The sequence below is a fragment of the Stegodyphus dumicola genome, chromosome 9 (assembly GCF_044657685.1).
Source record: "Stegodyphus dumicola isolate Sdum_Otavi_A_Nest chromosome 9, ASM4465768v1".
NCBI classification, from domain to species: domain Eukaryota; kingdom Metazoa; phylum Arthropoda; class Arachnida; order Araneae; family Eresidae; genus Stegodyphus; species Stegodyphus dumicola.
The window spans coordinates 38,602,603-38,629,111 of record NC_140776.1 but is presented as its reverse complement, the minus strand read 5'-3'; the positions used below and the strand labels follow the sequence as shown (position 1 = coordinate 38,629,111).

Here is a 26,509-nt window from a genome sequence, read left to right as displayed (position 1 = left end):
TCAACCAAGTAAAAGCAAGCGATGGCAAGACTGTACGAAATAAAACAATTCTACGTAGGCTGTACATCGGAAATTCTAAAGATATGCTCTTTTTAAATATTTTGTGATTTTTCTGTTGAATCGAATTTTATGTGGCATAAATGCGAAAAACTTGATATTTAATAAATGAAATTAACACAGGAAATGTCTATAATAAAAAGATAAAAACGTTTTGCTCTCCATCTTATTAGGAAAAGTAAACATTGATATGATGAACTCAGTAGATTGATACCCATGACACACAAACAAGAAAAAAGAAAGAAAAGGAAAAACAAAACTATCATAGAATACAGAATTTTTAATCCATTGGACATTGGTGGATTCCAAGATAAATGAGAAAAGGTACAAAATTAATATGTCAATGATTACTTATAATAATCAAACTAAAAGTAATTTAAAGCACCTGCAAGCCATAGAAATTAATCATTCTTCTTAATGCCACCTATTTTAAAATTTAAAGGCTTGATTTTTATTCGGTATCGACAGTCATATTCCTTACAGACATTTCTGATTAAACAATTTTGCAGCTCGCCTACATTTATGGTCTTCCTCGCTCTCAGTCAGATCGATACTAAAGCTTACATACTAGTCTTTAGCCAAAATATAAAAGGAGAAGATATCTATATGCATTGTTCCTGCGAGAAGAGTAAATATATCACTGAATGCTTTATGGCTTCAAAAAACACTTTTATGAATCTATTGGATCACTTGTAAGTCTTTCAGATTTATACTGCACGAATTTCGTAAATAACCACAGTGAATTTTTCAAAACAGAGATTTAAAATATGAATTATGTAGGACGAAATGAAAAATCAATATTTTCACACGTGGCTTTCTTAGACAATATTACGGAAGGCTATAATTCGTTATTTACCGGCTTTGTCTGACTTTAAATACAAAGAAACCTAAATCTGATTCATGACACCACTTCTGAATATATTTATCCAGAGTAAAATGAAATTTACAGCCACAAGTATTCTATTAGAGTTTTGTCAAAGAACCGAAATTCGGGAACAATCAATGAAAAATCGCATTTAAACTAAAAGTGACTATGTTATATGTTAGACATGCATTTAATGAAAAATTTTACACGTATTAATTCCGCTACTAGTTTAAATAATTTCAAATTGAGTATACTTCAAGAAATTTTTGTTTACAATTTAACTATCTAATGAGATAAATAATTAATAACTTATAATTTTAACCGTATTTTTTTATTATTGCAAGAAACTGGATAGCTTTTAAGAAAAAGTGCGTAAAATTTTTGAAGCTTTAATAGCCGTGTAGATAAAATTAATTAAAAACCTTCATATGGTTTTTCTACAATATTGTGTTATTACTTATATATATATATACATAAACATATATACATATACATTATACATAGATACATATATACATGTATATTCTTTTGTGTATTAATATACATAAGAACAGAAAAATGTTTTTACGAATTTTTTGGATCCGCTAGACCTTAATATATTAAAGTATTATAAGATGTGACCTTCTTAATTAACATACAGTAAGACCAGAACTCTAAAAGACAACTTATGAATTTTCACTGTGTCTAATATAAATACCACAGATAGAGAGAGAAGGGGTGTAAAGGACTCTTTTAGTTATTCAAATAACGTTTAACAGATAGCACCAACTCCTGCTTACAGAAGACAGTTGCTTTGATTTTAAATCATAGATAATGGATGAACTAACATTAATAAAATTTAAGTATAGACTAACAGCTGCACAGTTTAACTAGCACTTCAGCTGGCTCTGACCGAAGTCTATGTAAACAAGAATATCTCAATGCCACAAAATACTGATCGCTAGAGAATCAAATTTAGTTACGTGGCCTGCAAGCAGGCAGAACACGCTCCGGTCTTACCGTCGAAAACTTCCTTTAAATACTTCGCTCTTTTTGCCTAATTCGAATATCACACTCGCTGTAAATTTACATTTTAGCAGGAAAATGTAAATGAGGTTTGGTAGGAAAGTAAATTAACATAAAATAACAGGTTAGAAACTTAAATGATACTTTATGATATAAAAAAAAATAATAAAATGGAAGCTTCATGCATTTCGTAGAATCTCTGATAGGACTTGGTGTCACAAGATAATGTAACAGGACAGCCACTTATATTTTTATTAATCATTTTAATATGTATATTATTTTTAAAGTAAATTAAATATGTAATACAGTAAGTAATTTTGTAAGATAAGAACAGCGAAATGACTTAGTAGGAGTAAATAATCATTAAAAAATAATTTTGGTATTGCTTAGTTGCAATTAAAAACTAGTAAATATATAAATTTTATTTTAAGCATACAAAGAAACTGATGTAAAAATATACCAGCTTAAACCTAAATAAATGAATAATTTGATTCATTTTTATCTTTGCATTTTATCTTTTATTTTAAATAATTTTATGTTTGATTCATTTTTATCTTTTTATCTTACATTTTTATCTACGAAGGAACAAAGCGAAAACGATTTAATTACGAGATAATTACTTCAAAACTACTGCTTATTGCATATTTTTCTGTTTGCTTACTTTTCCATGCAAAATCATGTCAGGCTGCATTAACAAAAAAAGGTTTCTATCTATTTTTACATATAATTGTGCTAGAAAAATGTACTTCAGTATCTCTAACATGAACTCATTTAGTTGAAATCAGTTGCCATTTACACGATTTTTCTCCGATGATTAATGAAAATCCTTTAAAGTATCTTTTCTTGCCACTATAAAAGACATTCTTCCATATCAGATAACCACAGTAACCTTACTGTCATACTATTTTATCTCTCTATCACCTAAACAATTGCTCCGATTCTCCCCAAGTTCAACTACCTGGTTATGTTTTCACCTGCCATTGAAATTTGCTCTTCGATGACACTAAACCATCCCATCTATAATCAATTAACTACTTTTGATAAACGGTGTCAGAATCAATTGACAAATGCGGTTCTGTTATAATTTTAATCCTCGTTATGAAGCAGTAAAAACTTCATTACCTTTTTTTGTGTTGACAGGAAATGTTGAATAAATGTCTTAGCTGAACAAACGATCTGCACATCTTAGACGAAACAACTTTATTTTATCGGCACTATAATCTTGACGCACACATCACATGAAAACAAGTATTTAACTGCCATTACGTGAGTAATACAGCACAGGTTCTCTTTTGTAATGTGGCTGTAAGAAATAAATAAGTGCGCCAGAATGTTTATGTGTATCTACATGTCTGTATCAGAACGAAGTAAGAAATGTAACCAACTCTCCTGTATGGCAAGTAAGCCAACAACAATGTTAAGTTTCTGTCATTAGTAGTAAGCCTGACGCAATATGGTGACGGAAAGAGAATTCCTAAGACCATCTCTAAACTTTACTGTTGGGGAATTCATACGATACGATATTCTGACAGAATGACCTGATATATATCAGCCAAAAGAAAACAGCGTTAAAAGTTCGCATTACAGAACACTAGAAGTAAGCAAATTTTTCAATGCTAATCTTGGACACTTAAACGTAAGTTTCACCTCAAATACTATCCATAAAACTTTCTCAGTTGGTGAGCCAGATTTCTCTGTTTCCCAACGTTTTTTAATTTACATAAATATTTCATTTTAGTGAAAGTGAAATAGTTTGGTGAAGAAAAATAGATCCACATTCTCTCATTTTGAACTTCATTGATGATGAATTATTTTATATGAATATAAAATATTCGAAATTTCATCTATACATTAATATAATTTGCTACATAACTACTTATTTCAAAGAACATAAACAAAATACTTCGGCCCTGATGATTTGTGTTTAGCTTAAGGATTTTATGTGTCTTTGAAAACGCATTGAAACTTTTCTGTTGACATCAACACCAAATAAAAACTTAATTACCATTTAATGGCATTTCTTTCATTTCAAGATATTTAACATTCTCTCAAATGTCTAAAAAGCATCTGAAATTTCCGTTAAAAGCATTCCGAAATCATCATTTATTTCTAAAATAAAAAGGTCAAAAATTGGTTCTTAATTAGGAAGTAGGACTAATTATGAAAGTGTAAAAGAAATAAATTAAAACCTAAAGTACTAATAAAAAAGGGGTAAAATTTAAATTTATGAATTTAGTTTCAAAACTCAACACACCAAAAATGCTACATTATGTGAAGTTGCATGACTATATATAGATTAAAAAAGCGGAAATACTTAAAATAATATTCAGCACAGTAATTACGATTATAATTACATTAGTAAAATAAAGTTTGTTTTTTATTTAAGCAATAAATAAAATATTTTATTTTCTCAACTGATTTCTGACTAACAAAAAGCAATTCTTGAAAATTCTGTTGTTCGATCTGGGTACGAATTATGGAGAACAAGCTGGCTGCATAAGCGTTTTTGTGGCTTTCTCCAAGTGGTTAGGAACTAGTTTCCATTACAGTGTCTCCAAGAAGACGTCGCTCCTATAGGCAGAGAGCCATGGAGTTATTTTGCTTTAATCAATTAATGAAAAAAACTTTATGTATTTTATTTATAATGAAACTGACATTCTCACCTTGACCTCAATATTCGCGTCACATAGCAAAGATATGACTCTGTAGCATGCCAAAAACGAAGTTTTAGAAACAGCATATATTTATATGCTATTTCTAAAACTTTTCGCTTAACTGTTCTGTGCACATTCAGTCTCTTAGAATGCACACGGAACAGATTCCAGCTTGAAAAATTTATTTTACAAAAAGGAATATTTTACATTTCCTGAACTTCCAACAAAAATACTCATACAGCACTTTACATCACAGTCACAAATCAATAGTCACACTTCAGACTACTGAGAACGTTAAACACAAGACAATAAAAAGCTCATCTAAAAAGGCAAAGCTCCTATGGAGATTTCTTAATCCTCCGAACTCACGCTGAACTTAACAACAGCTGAAAAGCGATGCTAGCCCCCGTCTTATATAGTTTCCTGCGGCCGCAGAGAAATCTCTAATAGCTTCAACTCTTCGAAATTACTGGAAGGCATATGAAAGCCGGATAGATTAGAGTTACATATAGGATTAATAACAATTACAGTTACATATAAGATTAATTACAGTTATTAATTGCTATCTCCATTACAGTTAAACAGGGACCGCATTAAATTTTCGCAAAATGGCTGCCAAGTTTAGCGACTTTTGGCGATGGCGACAAAAGTTAGCAATGATAAATAGACTTGCCCCTGTATTCGTATTTTTCCAGCACAGCCATCTTCCCTTCCAAGCATTTCATGCTACATCATGCAGAAAACTCTATAGTTTCATATATCATTTCATTAAATTAATTTACGCATATACAAAATCCGAAAGAATATAAATATATGTATATGTAGTTTAATTTACTACTATAATTATATAAACGATACAACATTTGTGTTGCTGTTCTTAATTAAAGAATTGCAACACAACGTGAAACTGCTATCTACAGCAAAGATGTTTGAGACTGCTATCTACAGCAAAGAAACATGATGTTTGAGACTGCTATCTACAGCAAAGAAACATGATGTTTGAGACTGCTATCTACAGCAAAGAAACATGATGTTTGAAACTACTCTTAAAACAATTAGAGTTGCTGATTAGAACGTTGTAAGATTAGCGTTGCAAAGTTAAAGCACAAATAAATGGACTTGCTGGATTGTTTAAAGTCCTAAAAAATCTACAGGCTGATAAATGTTTAAATAGGTATTACAGTTTATCCGTAGTATTCAGTATGATGAACTTTATATACAGTTGCATTAGTACCAGAAAACAAATAATTCCAGTCTTAATAACAGCAATTTTTAGTTTACTCTTTTTACTAAAAGTACTATTACGTAACATATCTGTGCTTCGATATACTATAAATCACAATTCCTTTCCCAGCTTTCCTTGCGAACCACAGATGCCGAAAATACATTTTCGTAAATTTGAATCGCTAATTGCAATATTAAAATATAGTTATTGATTATTACGATAGTTAAAATCTTCATTGCTTAGTTAATGAATTGGAAAAATCTCCCTAGAAGTCTTCATTAAAAGATAAAACCTTAAAATACGTAAAAAATCATTTTCTCGGGGTAATTAAAACATACCTAGCAGAAATGTCAAAGTTGTTAGAGGGATGAAAATTGGTAGACCTTTTTAATGGAATGTGCATGCAAAACTGTCACTTTGAGATCATGCAGGGAGCTATTACGAAGAATTTAAAAGCGTTCTGCTGGCGTAAATCCTCATTTACCGTGGGAAGTTTGAAGGGTATTCATCGTTACACGAAAACAAGACTCACCAACAAGCATTTTTATTATTGAACTGCGACTAAAATGGAGTAGCAACTTCTTTTCGAAGTTACTCCTTTTCCTTCGGCAGGCTCATGGATAAAATGAATAATCGGTAAACTTCATGTTCGTATGACCCTTCGAAATTCGCACTGGGAATGACAATGTACGCCAGCAGAATCAACAAATCCCTATACCAAAATCTGCTTATTTCCTTCCCCTGTCCCTGCTTTTAGATTCTTGCCATATTTTTTTTACTCTCCTTTAATTATTTTTATATTACTCGCTGAAGAAATCCGAATAACACGTTCGCTTTATTTTTAGTTCAGAAAAATTATCTTAACTTGAAAAACAGTAATTCGAAGAATTTAGCAATGGTAATATTCAAGGAATATATTAGCAGCTATAATTTCACTTGGACTGAATTATATTTACGTTGAATTATGTGATAAATTTGAAGTAACAAATTTTTAGGAAAGAGTAATTTGCTGTTTCATATACGAATTATTAAATAATGAAGAGATATGAGATTAAGGTAGGCTTAATTTGTAAACCGTGTCAACAGTAATTTAATAAAAATTGATACTAATTTTTAATTTCAAACATAATAAGTTTTATTGAAATCATTCTATTTAATCTTAAACTTAACTGAATAATTAAATATTAGATGACAAATTACGATTAATCAATGTTGTACAGCAAACGAATTGCTAACTTAGAAGTAGAGAATGTCTTTATATGTATGTACGAGATTATATATTAATAGAGGACGGCTTTTGGAAAATAACAATTAACAGTAACAATACTTTCCGGTGATAAACGACATTACATCATAAAATGAAATTTGGTTCTCTACTTAGCATTTGTAAATCTTTAGAAATGTGTCTAGTTATCGTAACATAATTCACAGATTTTATTTTGTTTGGGAATATATTGTGCCAAAGCATTGTATTGAATGAGATACATCAACGGTAGCTTAGCCATTTTATTTGAAAATTAAGACAGCAGCGTTGATGGATGAAATACATAACATGCCTCTTTCCCATGATAAAGATGTTATTCTAGATCTTCAGAAGTACCACTTTTCTCGTAAAAGGTTAAAACTAGGGTAACGACGAAAGCACGCTGGGATTTGTACTAGAAAGGAAGGATGGTCGTTAGTCGCCTTTAAAACTTGAAGATAATTTCGAGGAAGTAATTTATAAAGGAAAGCACAGAATATGTTAATATTAGATTGGGGAAAGAAAATTCAAAACATAATTGCTTGCAAGGGGTATTTTGAGGTTAGTCTATTCTTCGAAAACAGATAATTAAATTTTAGTTTCTAATAAAATGGATACATTTAAGTTTAATGAAGTAGTTTGTGTCCATTGTTCTTTTTTTTTTTTTTTTTTTCAAAAAACAAATTTCGAAGTCCTTATTTAAACTCAGAAAGAATGTTTATTACGAGATACCAAATTCATTCGCAAATACTTTATAAAATGAGAACGACAGGAAATTTGTTTCGGATTTTAATTTGTTGGTGTAATGAATAATTTATAATGTAAGTAAAAATTCACAAATAAAGAAAGAAATAAAAGCCAAACATTAACAAAGTAAAGCTTAACATTTATTAGCATGATTAGAATTCCTTTGGAAGTCTGAACAATTTTATTTACGCTTACTGTTATCGCTAATACTTATCATTATTATTACGTACGTGTTCTGTCCTAAGGCACTGCACGGAAGGGACTACACTGCACTACACATCCTGCTTTCGTGCAGAACGTTTTAAGGGAAACAGGGCTCGTAATAACAAGTTTCACTTGGGGACAACTACGTAAACTTCCATGCAGCCAGCCAGTTCGCGGAATTTGAACCTCGGGCCGAACTACCAGTGTTCAGGGACTTAACCGCCCGGACGTTGGTGGGCTTATCGCTTAGAATTAGAATAGGAATTAGACTGCTATATAAAGAAGCGCGAAGTTGTGAATCAGCAATCTTGTGAAAAATGTTGCTTTCCTTTCATGCTATTTTGTGAATTCAATAAAAATGTAGCTTCCTTTCTTTGAAAATGGCTTTGTTTCCTGTTAGCTTTTATATACGCTTTTGGAAATTTGTTCAAGGAACCCACTTCTCTTTTCTTGGTAAATATTTAAATCTTATTACATAACACTGCAATTTCTATTGCAAATGTTAACCATCGTTGTTTTTATTAAAATGCCATATTTACGTCAATTTTTAATAATATTTAAGAAAACCCACGTTCTAACGGTACAAGTAGGTATATATGAAAGTTCTCGAAAGCTCTCTGTTTCTCTTCCTTATAAGGGATACATTCGCTGAAAACTTATTAAGCGACCTGGTTATTATTTACAGTGGCTATTATTTGCATTTACATAAAAGGAGAAATCCGGGAAAGGTCCAATATCTAACTACTACAACTGCTCCAGCTATTGCAACCAAGCCAAACTCTTCAATAAGCTATTTGCTTTCAGCCATTTGATGTACACTTATGAGAATATGTTTCTTAAATTTCAAAAAGAGAGTTACTCCAGACGCAAATCTGGAATACATCTCAGAGCAAATGATGCAGTGAGCAGTCTAAAGCAAGCATGTGTGACTCGTAACTCGAAAGCCATATTCGGCCTTCGACCCATTATTCTGCGACTCTTGGTTCACTCTGAAAAACGTTGGGGTTGTAAAAAGTTAATGAATGGGAGCCTTATTTGTATAAATTTTGTGTCGAGAATGAGAGCATTTAAGATCTGAATTCTGAAAAAGGTTTCGCAATATCATAACTATCGATGAGGAGCTCTTTCTGTTTTATGCCCATTTTTCAACTGATATTGAGAAAATACCAACCCATTTACAGATGGAATTAATTCAAATTCAGATTTACTCAAACCAAAATTTGAGTGAAGTTCGTATCCTTGACTACAAATACTTGTCTACGTGATTCCCAAATATCCGTATATTTGCATCACTTGTTCGTGATTTTAGTTGATGACGTTCGGTAATACATAACAGTGTGAAAAAGCTTTCTCTCATATGAAAAGACATAAGACCCTCACGGGATCCATGTTAACAGACATTCGTCTGACCCCGTTCTAAAAACTGCCAGTGCAAGCAGCATATCTCCAAACATCCGTAAACTGGTCGTCGAAAAAAAGATGCCAGGTGTCGGGAAAAGAATAACAGGTATCCGTTTACAACAAGAACTTTCTTATGTTACTTCTATTTTGCAAGAAATTCAGTATTAGGATTTTATACATTTAGTAATTTTTTAAATACATCATTAAGTATGAAGCGGTTTTTTCCTCTTGCGGGCCCCACTATTGTACACTGATGATGAATATTTGGCCCACTTGAGAGACTGAGATTGACATGCCTGCTCTGAAACGTTATCCACCACCATTTAATTCGGGTGCCCCTGTAGTGTCATTAGGTTATTTGGAAGTAGAAGATGTGAAAAAATTGCAACACCCTCGCTGGGACTCGACCCTGGACCTCTGAAATACGCGCCAAGTGTGCTACCGTTACACCACGAAGGCCTGCTGGAAGGAGGGAGAAAATACCTTATAACACAAATTTGAATAAATTTTATCTTGCTTTTATGAACAGTTTACCATATAACGCTACCTTAAAGATGCTATTTATCTTAGATATTTTATAGGCTAAAATACAATGGAATGTATTGGCTTTTTCCTTAAGTTACTATACATTATTCCAAATGCTATACACAACTGGGAAATTATTTAACACGAACAGAAATTTAGTTTCTTTGCGAGAATATCTTTCAATAAAGTTGAGCTAGATGCATACAAAAATGATTTTCCCCTAAAAATATCTCTATTTTTCACTAACTGTTTAGAAAGGCGACGAAAAGTAGCAAATGTCACATTTTCTCTTTATAACAGTATATGACTCAGTGCACGAAACATGCGCTCAAGTCATATAATAAACATTTGCTGTCTTTTCGCTCCATTCGTATCTTTGCTTAGACTTAACCCTCGCAAGGCACAGTTTATCTTCGCATTATCAGTCGATCAATAGGAAGTCTGCGTATAATGCTTCTCTTGGTTCTACCCATACCATCTGTCTGCATGTCTTCATCTCAGATCCAAATCGCATGGCTAAGCTCTCGGTATTTCTAATTCTCTTCGCTTGCTGGAGGAAGTTCCAATAATCAAGAGAAGAATCATCTTCTTTGCGATCTCTTTCCAGTCTTGATCGAAATGATTATTCATGGGTACAATCGGAGATAACTGTTCATTTAGATAGCTTAAGGATATATGATTACTTTCTGCGTGAATGACTGTTCAAGATATGTTTCAGACTTATAGCTATGAGATACTAAATTTCCTTTTTGCCTGCCAAATATATTTAAGATGAATAATTGCTATAGATAAATAAATCATTGATTTCCTTCAATAATAATGTTAAGCCTGTTGAAACTACTGTTATTTAACCAAACAGGCATTGAATTATACTATTAAATATTAATTAATTAATTATATTAATCTATAAGTTATTTCTCCCGCCTTCTTAGCATGCCTTCGTAGTGTAGTGGACTGCACGCTGGGCGCTTATTCCAGAGGTATGTGGTTTCATTCTCGGCGAGGCAATGCTCATTTTTCATCTTTCCCGCTTCGGAATTACCTAATGTCTCTACAAATCTAATTTCAGTTCTTCTATTAATTAATTTAAGCTCTTCAATGTACATTTTTCACCTAAATTTACATTATTTTGACGCATTATTAGCATTGATTCGAAAGCAAAACTGTGCGAAAGTAAAAGATATAACTTATGAAATTTGTCAGTCAGGCTATAAATAGCAGGAGCATATTTAAAGTATAATCGGTTGTTGAAATTCATAAACAGAAATTTATCTTATATTGGAAATATTCAAATATATCAAAACGTTTCAATAAAATTAAAGCAAATTAAGGAGCATTGAAGTTATTATGACAAAGGGTCTCTAACGAATAATTGTTACTATTGCATTGGCTATTTATATTATTTAAAGAAACATTACCAGAAATTAACTCCTCAATCAATATGTCGGCAAAATTATAAAATATTAGTAATTTCCTGAGCTATGCAGTTTACGATAAAATATTAATACAAAATAAATGTCTCCTTGGTTTTTACGTAAGACACGTAGAAAATTCCAGAGAGATATTTTATGCTTTGGCGTAATTAAATATTCCTTCATCTACCTCAGAAACATTGAGGAGTTTTACTCAAATGCAGATAAAGGTAATTACAGGAAACGCAATATTAGAAAAAATCTGAAACCTTTCAGATTTTACATTATGCCTAAGAGGCGTTTTTTTCAACGTTTTGTGTGTTGTTATCTTTATTTATTAAATATCACGTTTTTCGCACTTAAACCATTAAATTCAATTCAACAGCAGTATCGCAAAATACTTTAAAAACAGTGTATCTTTAGAGTTTCCGATACACAGTCTCGCGCGCCTGAGATTAAATTTTTTTTTCGTACAGTGTTGCCATTGTTTGCTTTGAAATCGTTGAGTTTTTTAATCAAAAACTCATAAACGCTTTACAAAATAAGAAATAGATAATAAAACAAATTCTAAATTTGGGCTTCCAAGCGCTCATATTCGGGTGGATATTCGGGTGGCCCATATTCGCACATTATTCAAAATGTGATGGCTCAAGGTTCCGTTTTTTAATCACAATGCGAGAAACATACACAAATTTAGGCAGATTCTTTAATATTTAATTTCTTTACATATAATACACGGCGATAAATTTGAAAAGTGATTCAGACTTTTAAAGTGTTCGATGCAAAATTCCAAAACGAAATTAATAGTCCTTCTGGATCAACGACCGTTGGGCTAGTAATTTAGATTGCTAATAGTTTGTTTACATGAAATATTTAGCAAAGCATGTTTGTTAGGATCTTTAAGAATAATAGTACTTTTAGTAAAGTGTGACCTCAATAACACACTCGCAAGTTCTAAAAGCAAAATCTATCGTCTTTCGTTATTCCTATGTGTCATTTTCTTAGTTTGGAATTTCTTGCTTGTTGTTTTTTATTTGGCTTAACTAAGGGTACGCCAGCGTCTTTATCTTAATATTCATATTCTCCATTGTTCTCAGAAGTAAAATTCTATATCAGTTTAGATGTCACATATATGATGCTGCAGTAAGTCTAGTTTCAATCATTCATAAAGATAGACAAAATCTCTTACAGTAAAAATAGCATTTATGCTATTCCGAACATAAAATCTCTATTACTAGAATCTGTGCGCGTGTTTGTTTGTAACTTCTCATTGTTTGTTTGTTTGTTTGTAACGTCTCATTGTTTGTTTGTTTGTAACGTCATGTCTTCCGGAATAGCGGAGAACTGAGTTTTGATATAAGTAATCTCGGATTCTAAATCATGAGAAGCCATTTCGTCCATTTTCGTCTTCATACGACTTTAGTCAGCCGAGGTATTAATTAAACGTTTCATGTTTCCCAGTTGCAACAGTCGCTGGCGCTGATAATTTATTTCGAAAAGTGTTGTCACTTATCGCTTTCAAATCGTAGAATTTGTTAACCAAAAAATGTTTAAGCTTTACAAAATATGAAACAAAATTAGTGTTGCTAAATATTAAACATATTATTATTATATAGGGTCATATTCTAACTTCGAAGAAAGCACGCGTTTGCATGCAACATCATTTTAAGTCGAAAGGTTTTCGTTAAAGTCAGAATTTTAAATAAATAGCTGCTTTTGCAATATTTTCATTTCAGACACGATAACTGACACGATATGTTAATGCCACGTTAATTCTTTTACTGATATTGAAAAAAAAAAGTTGTTATATTACATCAAATTTAAATCATGAGGTCATACGTATTAACCTGAGATGTCAAAATGTTTTGTTTCCTCGTTTGGCAACAAAAAAATATTTGCGAATTTTTTGCTCCTTGGAAAGAATGAGGGAATTTATTCATTGATATATTTCTATGCATTTTCTTTTCAGGTGTACATAGAAACTACACATTTTGCTTGGCGGGATTGTCCGATAGTAATCTCTACGTATAATAAGAGTCTGTCTGAGTGTGCGTCTTCCATTCGTGCTGAGCGTAAGCTAATAGACTCAGGGTTACGAAATTTGGTACATAGTTGCATCTAGACAAGAGCCAGTGCACCTCGAAGCGATGTTTCAAATTCGAATCAGATTTGTTTTATTTTATCTTTTTTTGATGAAATCGCATCATTTTCAATAGTTTCATTCTTTTATAAATGTGGTTTTCGCAAAAGGTTTTCATTCATTCCTTTGTATACTGGACTGCTGACTGTTGAAAATATGAGATAAAATATTATTAATTATACAGGCAACACGCAGATCGCAATATTCTTATTCTGACGCGCATGTGTCTTGCGAGGTAAAACAGAAAGTATTTCCTGTTCCCCCCCCTCTCTCTCTCTCTTTATTAGCTAATGGCAAAGAGATTTGTATATTTTGAACTATGTCATCCTGAAAGTATAATTTTTATTGGTTATTGGTTTCTGATGATAGTTTCATTCTTTTAGAAATGTGGTTTTGGCAACAGTTTTTCATTCATAGCTTTGGATACTGGACTGCTGACTGTTTTCTCTTGAAAATATGAGATATATTGCTTATTTCATTTTAATGTTTTAATATTATATTTTAAATTTATATAATTTTAATTATAAAACCGTTTTGCATGATTTTTTAGGAAACACAGTTCTTAACTTCCTTTATACCATTTGAATTCTTAAGATTTTGCAACGGGAAGTTGGTTAATTTCTTTATTACGATAATTAATATTTGTGTTAAGGGATATTGCTTATTTCATTCTATTTTTTATATACATTAAATTTATGTTTTTTTCTTTTGTTGTTGTTGTTTGCTTTTTACTTCCTTGTACGAAGTAAAAGGAAGTATTGTAATCGCGAAAAATTTCGGATATCATATTTCAATGAAAATATCGATTTTGACCGCTATCCAATGCAATTTAATTATGTTTTTGCGTGACTTCCGCATGTAAGAACAGAATAAAAGACTCTTTTCCCACAAAAAATTATAAAAATTGCTTAAAATGAATTCTAATTTTGATGAATAATGATTTAAAGTGAATTTTTCGTGGTGTCTGCATGTACGTATGTACATATGTACCTCGCATAACTCAAAACCGAGTAGCCTCAGAACGCTGAAATTTTGTATATGGGACTGCTATAACATGTAGATGTGCACCTCATATTTTGGTTTCAGTCGGCCGCACCAAGCGTTTATAAATATATTTTTATATATATTCACTCTGTTACTTTCGTCAGTTTCTTTATCCTTATATGTTTGTAAATTGTGCATATTTTGCTTTAAAAATGATTGAATTATGTGGTTGGTTCTTATTTTCCGGTTAAGGGTTTTATGGCTTTCGTAAATCTGCATGCAATATTTGTGGAATTAATCAACAACTTAAAAGTTGTTTAATTTCCACTAAGCCTAATGAATTTTGCGGATTGCGGGCGTGTTTGCTTATATTTCAAACTTGGCAAAATAGCGAATTTGTTGCCATTCTAGAGAAACTAAGCTTCGCAATAATAAACATAACGCCTTCTTTTATTATTGCGAATTAAATCATGCTTAATTCATTCTGGAATTTATTCGAGGAAATAAGTGTTTCAGATTTATTTCGTAATTTTTAATATAGATATTTTGAGTTTTTATGTATTTTTGCCTTGTCGGGAAGTGAGAACTGAATTAATTGAATGAGAAATACTGAATCGTCTGTGAAAAACTGTTTCGTTTCTGTTTTGTTTGCTTATTTTCTTTTATACATCGTTTTAGATTTATTATAGTATTTGAATAGAAAAAAATGTGGCAACGATTAGGTAATTCTTCAAATGATATAAAATTATTTGCATTCTGAGTACCTAGCGCCAGAGTGTCGCTATGGTAAACAAATTTAGTGAATTTTAAAGAGTGCATTTATTCTATTGTGGTTTATGTGGTATCGAAGATGTAAATGTAATTCTATCTGGTAAGTTTAAATGAAATGCAAGAAAAAATGCGTATAAATTAGTAGTCCGTGCAAGTCATCTGGTGTACACATCAGATTTTTTATAAAGTTGTTCTGCAGAGTAAACTTCTGTGCAGTTTTAAAATTTAATGTTTTGCGTTCCTTTTAGGCATTTTGCTAGTACATTTAAAACTCAGACGAAGGCTGGCCGAGTAGCGGCTAGTTCAATTAATAAAAAATCTCGAAATCCCAGATACCAAACTTCCCTACCGTTGTTCGAGGATTATTTCAAATGGTTTTAATCTGATTTCAATTTCAGTGAATGCTAATCTCATGAATTTTATGCTTTAAAACAAAATGTAGTTGTATTATTAACTACAGAACGACAATTGAAGAGATAGAAATTAGGTTTCAATTGATAATCATCTAGAAAAGATCCTGCATTTAAAACGGTATTGTGACGATTTTGAGAATACAAATGCCACCATGAAATGTGCCACAAATATTTATTTACTAGCAGCTTCGCTGCCATCTTTCGTCTGGCTTTTAAATGTACCGGGAAAATGGCTGAAGGGAACAACCAAACATTAAATTTAAAAACTGCATAAAATTTTACTCTGCAGAACCACTTCATTAAAAAAAAGTTATTACGTATAACAAAATTACAATGAAATAAGCAATATCTCTTAATACAAATATTAATTATCCTAATAAATAAATTAACCAACTTCCCTTTGCAAAATCTTAAAAACTCAAATGGTATAAAGAACATTTGTTTCTTAAAAAAATCACTCAAAACTTTTCAATATCTGAAAAACAGTGAAATGAGCAATAAATAACATAAAAGAATACGAAAAACAAAAACATTCTGAAAAGCAAAGTATAGTTAATGATATTTTATCTCATATTTTCAAGAGAAAAAAATTACAATGAAATAAGCTATATCCCTTAATACAAATATTAATTATCCTAATAAAAAAATTAACTTTCCGTTGAAGAAAAAAAATCATGCAAAACTTTTCAGTATCTTACGAACAGTAAAATAAGCAAAAAATAACATGAAAGCAACTCAAAAAACATAAAATTCCCCGGAGAATTTTACTCTGCAGAACAACGTTATAAAAAAAATCAGTAAAATGTATTATTATATATGTAAAAATGACAATGAAATATACCAATCTCTTAAAAACAGTGACATAAGAAATACGATGAAAAATTGTTAACCCATATTTCTAAAAGAATGAAGCAATTCAAAATGATGCGATTTCATCAAAAATCTATCAATAACAATAAGACGGGAAAATTGTTACCAAAATCACATTTTTAAAGATGTGAGATGTGAGAAGTGTACGCGGATGCTTCATTTAAAAAAAATTAAAAATACAAAATATTATCATTTTTCAAAAATTCTTTTTGTAAAAGCAGTCGCAAGAATGAAAGTTTAACGTGTCCAAAAATCAAAGAAAAGTAAACTGTACATTTTTAAAAATAAATTCCGTTGAAAATGTGTTAAGCTCACTTTGTTAATAAATTCATATTTAATCGATTTATTGAAAGACGAAATTTATTTTAAGTTCGCAAGACACGATTTCGTCACAATAAAAAAAATTCGAATTCGAATTTCGAAAAAATCGCTTCGAGGTGCACTGGCTCTTGTCTAGATGCACCTATGTACCAAATTTCGTAGCCGTGGGTCTATTATCTTACGCGCAGCGAAAGCGAAAGACACAAACACACACAGACACTTTCTTTTATTATATGTAGAGATTGCTCAAAATAATTTCAATAAAAACAAAAAGTCTGAAATCTATCATATTTTAGATTACGCCCAAAGGGGCATTTTTTTAACGATTTATGTGGTACATTTGTTTATTAAATATCATGTTCTTCGCACTTAAACAATAAAATTCAGTTCAAGAGGTTTGTCGCAAAATAATTTAAAAATAGCATATCTTTAGAATTTACGATACACAGTCTCGCGCGCTGGAGATAATTTTTTTTTTCGTATAGTGTTGCAATTGCTCGCTTTGAAATCCGAGTTTGTTAATAAAAAATTCTTTAAAGTTTTAAAGAATATGAAATCGATAATAAAACAAATTCCAAGTTTGGGCTTCCAGATGCCCATATTCGGAGTAGGATTACATTTATCAAAATTGGATGGCTCTAGGTACTGTTGTTTTATCACAATGCGAGAAACATACATACATTTACGCATATTCTTCATTATTTGTAATGTATTTAAATATAAAATAATATTTAAATATATTATTTGGTGGCAACAATTTGAAAAGTGAAACAAGGCTTATAGTGAATCAACGCAAAATGCCAAAACGAAATTAATAATCCTTCTGGGCAATTTGCCACATTTGACTAATAATCAATTACTTTAAAAATATTTGATACATAAAAATGATGTGTGATCTTTAACTCATTCCATTCCAACTGTCATCAACATTTTGTAAACCAAGTCATATGCTAAATTATTTTGAATTTGGTAGTTAAAATTTGTACCATTATATCCTCAATAAGAAGTCCATAAAGATCATAACATAGTATGTTTTCATGCAAAGACTACCTCTAGGAATGGTCAAAGTACCATCTATCAGTGTTCTAGCGTGAAAAAAAAATTACTTTAATAATTAACATAAAAATAGAACAAAAATTAAACTAAATTAACACCTATCAGATCTGATTTTAAATCTCGAACATTAGAGAATTGACTTTTCGTATTGCCCCGAAGGATAAAATTTATGTAAGACGATGGACCACTTTACCAGAGGAACACTCAAAAGTCTCTATACCTACGTTCTTCCAGAGTGGTGATTGCAACTTCGGCTCCAAATTGACTTTCTCCGAGGATATTTTCACATTTCACCCGGAAGAAGTACCTCGTTTTAGGTTTGAGTCCTCGTATGATAAGAGTGGTTTCACTTCCGGGTACATGAAGAGGTCCTCCCACTGTTTTACCTAAACATATTAACAGTTAAATGTATTTTAATCAAAGGTTTTGAAAATATAAATATTTGAAGTAGCAGGTACTGATTCCATTTTAAATTATCCGCTTTTAGTTTTTTAAAAATCATTCTTTATAGTATTTAAAGTTCAAATCTCATCTTAAATTCATACATTTTATATTAAATAATGTAATTTTATTAAGATAAGTGTATTAACTAATTATCTCTCTTTCTCTCTCTCTCTCTCTATATTGTTTAGGTGTGTATATATATATATATAATTTATTTATTAATGGATTATTGAGTATATATATATATATTGAGGTATTTAAACAAATTTAAATTTAAATTTTAACAAACACGTAAAAAAGCAAATTTAAAGCCAAAATAATTTTTTAAAAAATTTTAATATATATATATATATATATATATATATATAATTCATAATAATTTTTGATAAGAAAAGGGAATAGAAAGGAACATAAATTCAATTAAATACCTTGAACTAGGAAAACAAAAAAAAATTTAGTCAGTATTTTAATTAATATTTTCTAGACCTCTTTTGCTTTAAAGATATAAAAATCTTCAAACAAATTTTTAATCGCAAAATTACCAAAAACAAAAAAAAAAAAAAAAAAAAAAAAAAAAACTTTTTAAGTTTAGAAAAATTAGCCATTGTCATTGATCGCAGATTGATCGACTTATCAAGGGAAATAAACAAATCTAACATTAATTAAAAGTAACTAAATTAAGAAAGAGTGTTCCGTCTTACTTCCAAGTAAGCAAATAAATATTTTACTATATCCAAATCTCAAGTCACAAAATAATACTCAATCAAAGTAAAGATAATAGTCCATTTAAGCCAAAAGAACCCTGTTAAACAAAATAAATAGCAAATAATCTTTAAATTTAAAGTGTTCAATAAGAATACAACTAAATGGGATACTCACTTTAGAAGATATATTCCCGAAACTCTCATTCCCGAAAACTCAAATACACACACACATATATATACAGAGAATGAAAGAGAGAAAGAAGTATATATATATACTATATGTATGTATGTACAAAAATATGTAATAAAGTAGACTTTGTTGGAATTTACAAAAATTACGTAAGAATTAATAAGTTCAAAATTAGCGCCTAGTGCTGCTTAATTTTTATAAAGGCATTTTAGAAGGTTATATATATATATGTATACATATACATAAGAATAAATTGAATTTAATGAAATTTAATTTAAATACAAATTTAATTAAATATTCTTTGCGCCATTGCTGCAAAGAATGAAATTTAAATTTAAACAAATTTAAATTAAACAAACACGTATAAAAGTAAAAAAGCAAATTGAAAGCCAAAATTTAAAAAAAGAAAGCCAAAATTATTTTTAAAAAAAAATTTTTTTAATTTTTAAAAAATTTTAAAAATGTGCAAACATATAAAAGATTTAATTCTCGAACTAATCTACAATATCATTTAAATTAAGAAGCATAAGCAAATCAAGTGCAAAACCTATCCATGAAAATAAATTCACTAATTTAGCAAATTAAAATTAATCCAAACAATTTTTTTAAAATGTATAAGTGACTGACTGTTGAGTAGGCAGGAGACAGACTTATCAAGGGGAAGTTGCCTCTAAACCTAACTCTCCAATCATTCAATTCGTGTTTCGTCCTTCATGCAGGCAAGGGTAAAAGTCAAAACCAAAAGTAGAAATTGAAGAATGTCCAAAAAGAAATACCAATAAAGTGGTACCCTTAGAAATTAGCATTGAAGAATTAAAGTTCTAAAAGGAAAATACTAATGAAGTCTTTTGAGAAACAAGCAAGTAAAGTCAAGTATTAAATTAAACTTTTTAAAAAAAAATTAAATTTTTAAAAAAATTAATTTTTCATAAAATAAAAAATAATCAAGAAACCAATGTATTTTAGAAACTTTTGTCTACCTGTCAAACCTCCCCGACACGAATATGCATATCAATAAAAGGAAACTAAAAAGGAACTATACATAATCCATATAAACCAATAAGAAACAAAAAGAACTGATTTATAATTTTTAAAAAACAAACATATACTTAAAAATATAATTACATATTTAGAAAATACTTAAATACTACATAAAAAATTTTAAAAAATACTTAAAGCAAGTAAATAGTAAGTTTTAATTCTAACTTACCTACTATATGAGTGTTGGGGTCTGCAAAAGTGTTTTAAAAGAGAAGTAAGTGTGTTCTTAAATTAATTATATAGATGGCGCTTATGTAGGTAAAGTTGAGTGTAAAGCTGCTATCTTTGTTATATTAAAATTTTTTTTGCAAACATTAGTATTAAAAAATATAAAAAATAAATCTAGAAAAAATTAAATTAAAAATTAAAAAATTAAAAATCCTAAAGGTATGTAATTATCAATTATTTAGGGAGTTAAGCCAATCAAGAGATGTAAGTGTTTGAAGTAAAATAAAGTTAAGTGGTATTGTGAATTAAAAAATGTAAACTGTTTGTAATGTAAAATGTGTGTTCTGTTGAAAAATTGTGTAAATATTGTAAATAACGTTAAGTGAAAAATTTTTTTGTGTGAAAATAATTAAAGTAATTAAGTAAAACTGAAATGTTTTAAAGTAAAATTAAAAATGTCTAAAATTTTCCAAAATTTTTTGAAACGAAGTCCTTAAAAAACCTCTATAAAATTCCCAGAAATTTCCCAAAAATTTCTTAAGTTTTCTTTTTTTTTTAAAATTTTGTAAAAATTTTTTTAAAAATTATTTTGGCTTTCAATTTGCTTTTTTACTTTTATACGTGTTTGTTAAAATTAAAATTAAAATTTGTTTAAATGTATACATATACATATATCTTTCTCTCTAGATGTATAATACATGTACATAAAAAAACTAATTAGAAAAGTTAAATAAAATTAAAATTAAATAATTTTCTTGCTTCGTTGCTGCAAGTAATGAAATTTGAATTTAACAAATACAAGATCATTAACTCACTCAAATAAAGCAAATTAAAAATACGGTGACAAAACACGATCTCTGAACGGTTGAAAGGAGTGTGAAGTAAACTAATTGTTTCACTATCTTTCCAATTGTTTATTTTAAAGTAATTTTCTTTAATTATCATTAACAAATTTTTATCAAAATTTTATGGATATCAATTATTATTGGCCATTGCTAATAAAGCAGTTTTTCGTTACCGATTTGACTTTTATCTTGAATACATTTTAAAAATTTTTTTAATATTGCTTAAAAATTACGAATTTGTAAATTGCAATTTATTTAGATTTATATTTGTAGTTCTTTTACTTCCTTAGCTCTCTTAATTTCATTTGAAATATAAGAATTGTAATAGGAGTATTCCCTTTTAATTAAATAATATATATACATATTTTTTATTTACCTAATCTCTTTCACTTTTTATATATAGACAAATATATAAGCATATATATATTGATGATTAAAATTAGATAATTGTATTAATAAAATTACCTTTAAATACAATAAAACGTCTGCTAATGAAAGACAGAAAACGTAAGTTTAATGAAGATTATAATAATTAACTTTCGTTATTCTCTGAACTAAAGCAATAAAAGCAGCATAAAATAGTAAACATCATAAATTATAAACATTATTTTGCATTTTAAGAATGCAGATAATTAACTATTACACTCGTCGTTAATTAAACAACATACATATTAATAACATAAAATATATTAGTAAGTTATAAAGAAGTTCATACGGTCAGTAAATTAAAAGTACTGGTAATTACATCAAATTTAAAGATGAAAAATAGATACAAATGAAGAGGGAAACATTCTTCAGTAATCTTCTCACTTTTAATTAATTAAAATTAATTTAATTATTTCGAGAATTATTGCTTATTTCTTACTTAATTTTCTTCACTGATTTTTTCCATTTTATAGTACATTTTTTGATACGCATGTCCTTGTATATTTGTATCATACCTTTAGTTATGAAAAAGGCCTATACGACCTCACTTGCGCTATTTTTACATTTTATTCCAAAAAGCTTGAAAAACTTGGTCAAATTTAATGCATGGAAATAAATAATTAACTTTAGGCATGCCTTTATTTTTATTTTAATTAACGAAGCAGTTCTTCTATTAATATTTAATAACATCGCAAGCATCTTTTTCGTTTTACTGTTAAATTATGCAAGATAGTTAAACCCACCTATTTCTGGAATTGTGCCATGATGATAAATTTGGCTCCGTTTAAATAACATTCATGTACCATTTTTTCCCGAAATGAGTAGTAGTATAATTTTTTTAAACACTTTCTACCGAAAACTTAGTTTTGCAAAAGATAACTAACTTTTTGCAAAAGTGTACAAATATCATACATTGCAAACTAAAAATAATTGAATAGTTAGTTGAAATATTAACGTCCGGATTAGAACATTACATAAATGTATATAGTGAGGCCACAACGCCAAAATCAAGAAACTACATCACTTTCGTTTCTCAACTGAGAGGACGTTTCTTAATATTGAATATCATGAAGAAAATCTGACGTGTAAACCACATAACTTTTTGCTCAACGTGTAAAATTATATACAGTTTTTCTATACGTCGTTTAAACTTATTTTCTCGAAGTATTCTAATTTAATTAGCCCATCCCTCAAGGCAAATTGAAAATGACATCGAAAAAGTAAATATCCCGGTCAATACTTGTCGTACGTAAGTCCTGCTTCTTTTAAGTTTATTTTTCAAGTCGAATACTGCATTAAAAGTTAGATTTCGTTATTTGACCAAAGTTAATCCTTTAAAATTTGACATTTCTAAAACAAGAATATTTTCGTCATTTGAAACACTTCCACAATCAAGACTACGGCTAGCGATTGCTAAAATAAAGACGGGATAAGGACTTTTAAGCCGGGTTAAGGCGGGTGGATTTATATACTTTTCATATTGCAGTTCGCAGTTAGAAAAAGAAATACACGACTAGATGTTATAGCAGTCCCCTGTATAAAATTTTAACGTTCTATGGTTAATCATTTTTCAGTTATGCAAGATACGAAGAAGAGGTTGGAAATCTTCTGAAGCAGATGCAAGAAAATGACATCATCGAACCATCCACAAGTCAATGGGCATCTCCTATAGTTCTCGTCCGGAAGACATATGGCTCGACAAGATTTTTTGCCGACTACCAGAGACTAAATAATGTCATTAAGAAAGGCAGTTACTCTCTTTCTAGGATTGACGATCCTCTAGACCACCCCAGGACACACGTGGTTTTCTACTCTGGACCTTAAGAGCAGATACTGGCAAGCTGAAATTCACCCCGATGATAAAGAGAAAACTGCTCTCACTATCGGCTGAGAACTCTGGCAGTTTAAAGTTATGCCATTTAGGCACTGTAACACCCCTGCAATATTTGAATGTCTGGGGGGGGATGGAGACAGTGCTTCTTGGCCTATCTTGCGAATGCTGTCTGGTCTACCTAGATGACATCATTCTAGTGGGACGTAATAAGGAACATCTAGAAAATATCAGCAATGTGTTGTAGAAAGTGAAAGATGCCAACCTTCAGCTGAGTTCTTCAAAATTCAAGTTATTCCCCAATGAATGCACCTATCTGGGACACGTCATATGCATTCGTACATACGAAGATACGGACGACACGAAAAAAAATCCTTTTTAAATCCATTTTACAATCCGCTTTGGAATAAAGAGTCATTTATTCTGCCCTGTACGTACAGACACCAGCAAAAAAATAATAGTCAAAAAGGGTTCTGAAACAGTCAGAATGGATATTTCCATTTCAAATTTGAGAACCGAAATTTTTCGCGATTACCGCACTTTCTTTACTCCGTACAAGTAATTAAAAATGGAGAGCTTTGATATGTATTTAAGAGAATTACTCTGTAGCAATTATAATTCATTATTTAACACAGTGCTCAATTTTAACTTAAGTTTTAAATTTAGCATTTTAATAATTCAATCTCAGTTTTCAACTAAATTTTCTAAACATTTACTACGCATAACTGAAATTAAACTTTTATTATTTTTTACATTTATTAGCTTTTAAAAAAACTAGTTTTGATGGAGAAACAATTTCGCTGATCGGTCCTCCATCAAAGTGATGCGAGTATCATATAAATGAAATTTTATTAAAATATTTAGTAACATTATTATCGAGACAAAAATTTAAATTATTTTCTCTAAAATTAATTACGTTACTTTATTTATGATTAGTCTAATTTATTTATCTGAAATAATTATTATGTGTTACTGAGTTTGCTGTTATAACTTCATAAAAATACACTAAAATGTAAAACTATCAAATCACTTTACCATCAATTTGTCTCCACATAATGGTATATCGTGTTATCGGAAAATTTCCGTCAAATGGTCTTTTCCAAGTCAGGCGTACACTTCTGCTGGCAACATCATGTATCTCTAGGTTCTGAGGAGCATCCGGAATGTCTAGAAATTAAATTAAAGTTAAATAATTTAGTTAAGCAATTTCGTTAATTTAATTTTGATATAAGTAATCAAAATTCAGTTGAAGGATATATTTGCAAGAAACAAAGTGTACACCAATATAAGAATTTAATTTACAGTTAAAAGAGGAGTCGGAACACCTTATATCTACTATATTAAACTGTCCATTTTCGAAGTACCTTTTCTCAAAATCTGCTATAGATACATGTTTGAAATTTTTTGGAAAAATGAAGCACACATTTTTCGTTATACTGGAATAAGTTATTGAATAATTTTAGTTTTAGAGTAATTTCTAGAATATCGTATTAGGCACAGTAAAATTTAGATAATTTTTTGCAAACAAAAATTTGTAAATTTTTCCCTTAGTTTATCACAAAGTTTTCATTTTAATAAACATTAGGAAATATAATAAAAAAAGCCATAAAAATTTGCATACCTATGACGAGTAGTTCCTGAGAAAAGGTACATCAAATATAAAAAAAAAAAAAAAAGGAAAAAAATGAAGAAAAACGGATTTTTGTGTAAAAATACTCATTTATCAAAACATTTGATGATAAATTCAAATTTAATTTTTTAGAGTTCTATTTTTCGTAGAGATTAAAGTATGATATTTTTTGAAAGATAAAAGTGTAGACAATTTGAAAATGCAAAAATCCCAAATTACCATTTTTTGAAAATTTTTGGTCTCTAACATGTCTTATCTCGCCTACAACATTTATGATACATATTTTAACTCCTTTTTTAAAAATATATTCAAAATATTTTTCTTTTATTTGCTTCAAAAATTGCTTTTAATCAATAAAAAATTAGCTATATTAACGCGATTGTCACAACTACAGCTCACGTTCGACAAAGAAATCAAAACAAATCCAAAGAATCAAAGAAAGTTGGAAAGAGAACATGCAATGATATATTTCGATCAAAAATGCGGTAGGGACAATTAAAACCTTTTACCAAAGTTCATTTACAAAATATTCTTTTCTTCGCAATATTATATTTTTATGTAGATTCTATGTCTGTATATTTGTGGCTTATCTTGAAAAAATGTTGTTACGAAATGTCCAGCTGCGGTAAGAGAGTTTCCCCGCAAAACGGGTTTAAGGTTGCCAGAAAACGGCTGAGCTTTCTCAGCCGTTTTCTGGCAACAGCCGTTTTCTGGCATGGTTGCCAGATTTGGTGCGAAATCTCCCAGTTGGTGATAAAATTGGTGATATGCCATAGACGGAGAGAGAACATTCTTGAACAAATTCTTACCGGTTTGTCCCAAAATTTTCTCGAAGGCAAGTCAAAAGCTACATAAACCCTGCTCGTACGCGGAGTAAGTATATCGTGCTGAGTATCTAAATTATTATGAGTTCAATAGCAGCGTTTTGAGTTCAGAGATTAGCTTGAGAGCGACCGAACCGAGTTGGGAGTTCTGCTTTAAAGTGCTTTGCCGTGAAGCTGTCTTCACCGTTACAGTCTGATAGCTTGAAATCTGTTTTGCTGATTTTTTTCAGTACGTTTATCGTAGTCTTTCGATGACTGTAAACGTGTCTTTGGAACTCTCCTGTGTAGTACTGGCGAATAAATTGTGTTTTGGTTCTTCATCGAGTGTTTTCATCAATCACTCCAAATCCACGAACCCCTAGAACGCAACAATCTTATAACATAAATAACCTATGTAATTTATGAGGTTATTACACAAGAGTATACTCGTGCGCAACGACCGCTTACATAAACATCGACGTTTTGATTTCCAGCAAGAGATCATGCAATGTATAACCTAATGATTGTGTAGAA

At 30.0% G+C, this 26,509-nt stretch overlaps 1 protein-coding gene across 2 annotated transcripts in view; it reads right to left on the bottom strand.

The window, feature by feature from the left end:
• The window catches only part of LOC118197677 (cell adhesion molecule Dscam1-like), a 952,054-nt gene that overhangs the window by 248,698 nt on the left and 676,847 nt on the right, over positions 1-26,509 (bottom strand). For both annotated transcript variants that reach the window (XR_015042957.1, XM_085823340.1), the window contains exons 14-15: positions 24,578-24,709; positions 18,118-18,279 (exon numbers count right to left, since the gene is read on the bottom strand). Coding sequence is in view for 1 of the 2 variants with exons in the window: in XM_085823340.1 (XP_085679466.1) it covers positions 18,118-18,279; positions 24,578-24,709 (294 nt within the window). In the remaining variant the exon portion in view is untranslated. The remainder of the gene's footprint in view (positions 1-18,117; positions 18,280-24,577; positions 24,710-26,509) is intronic.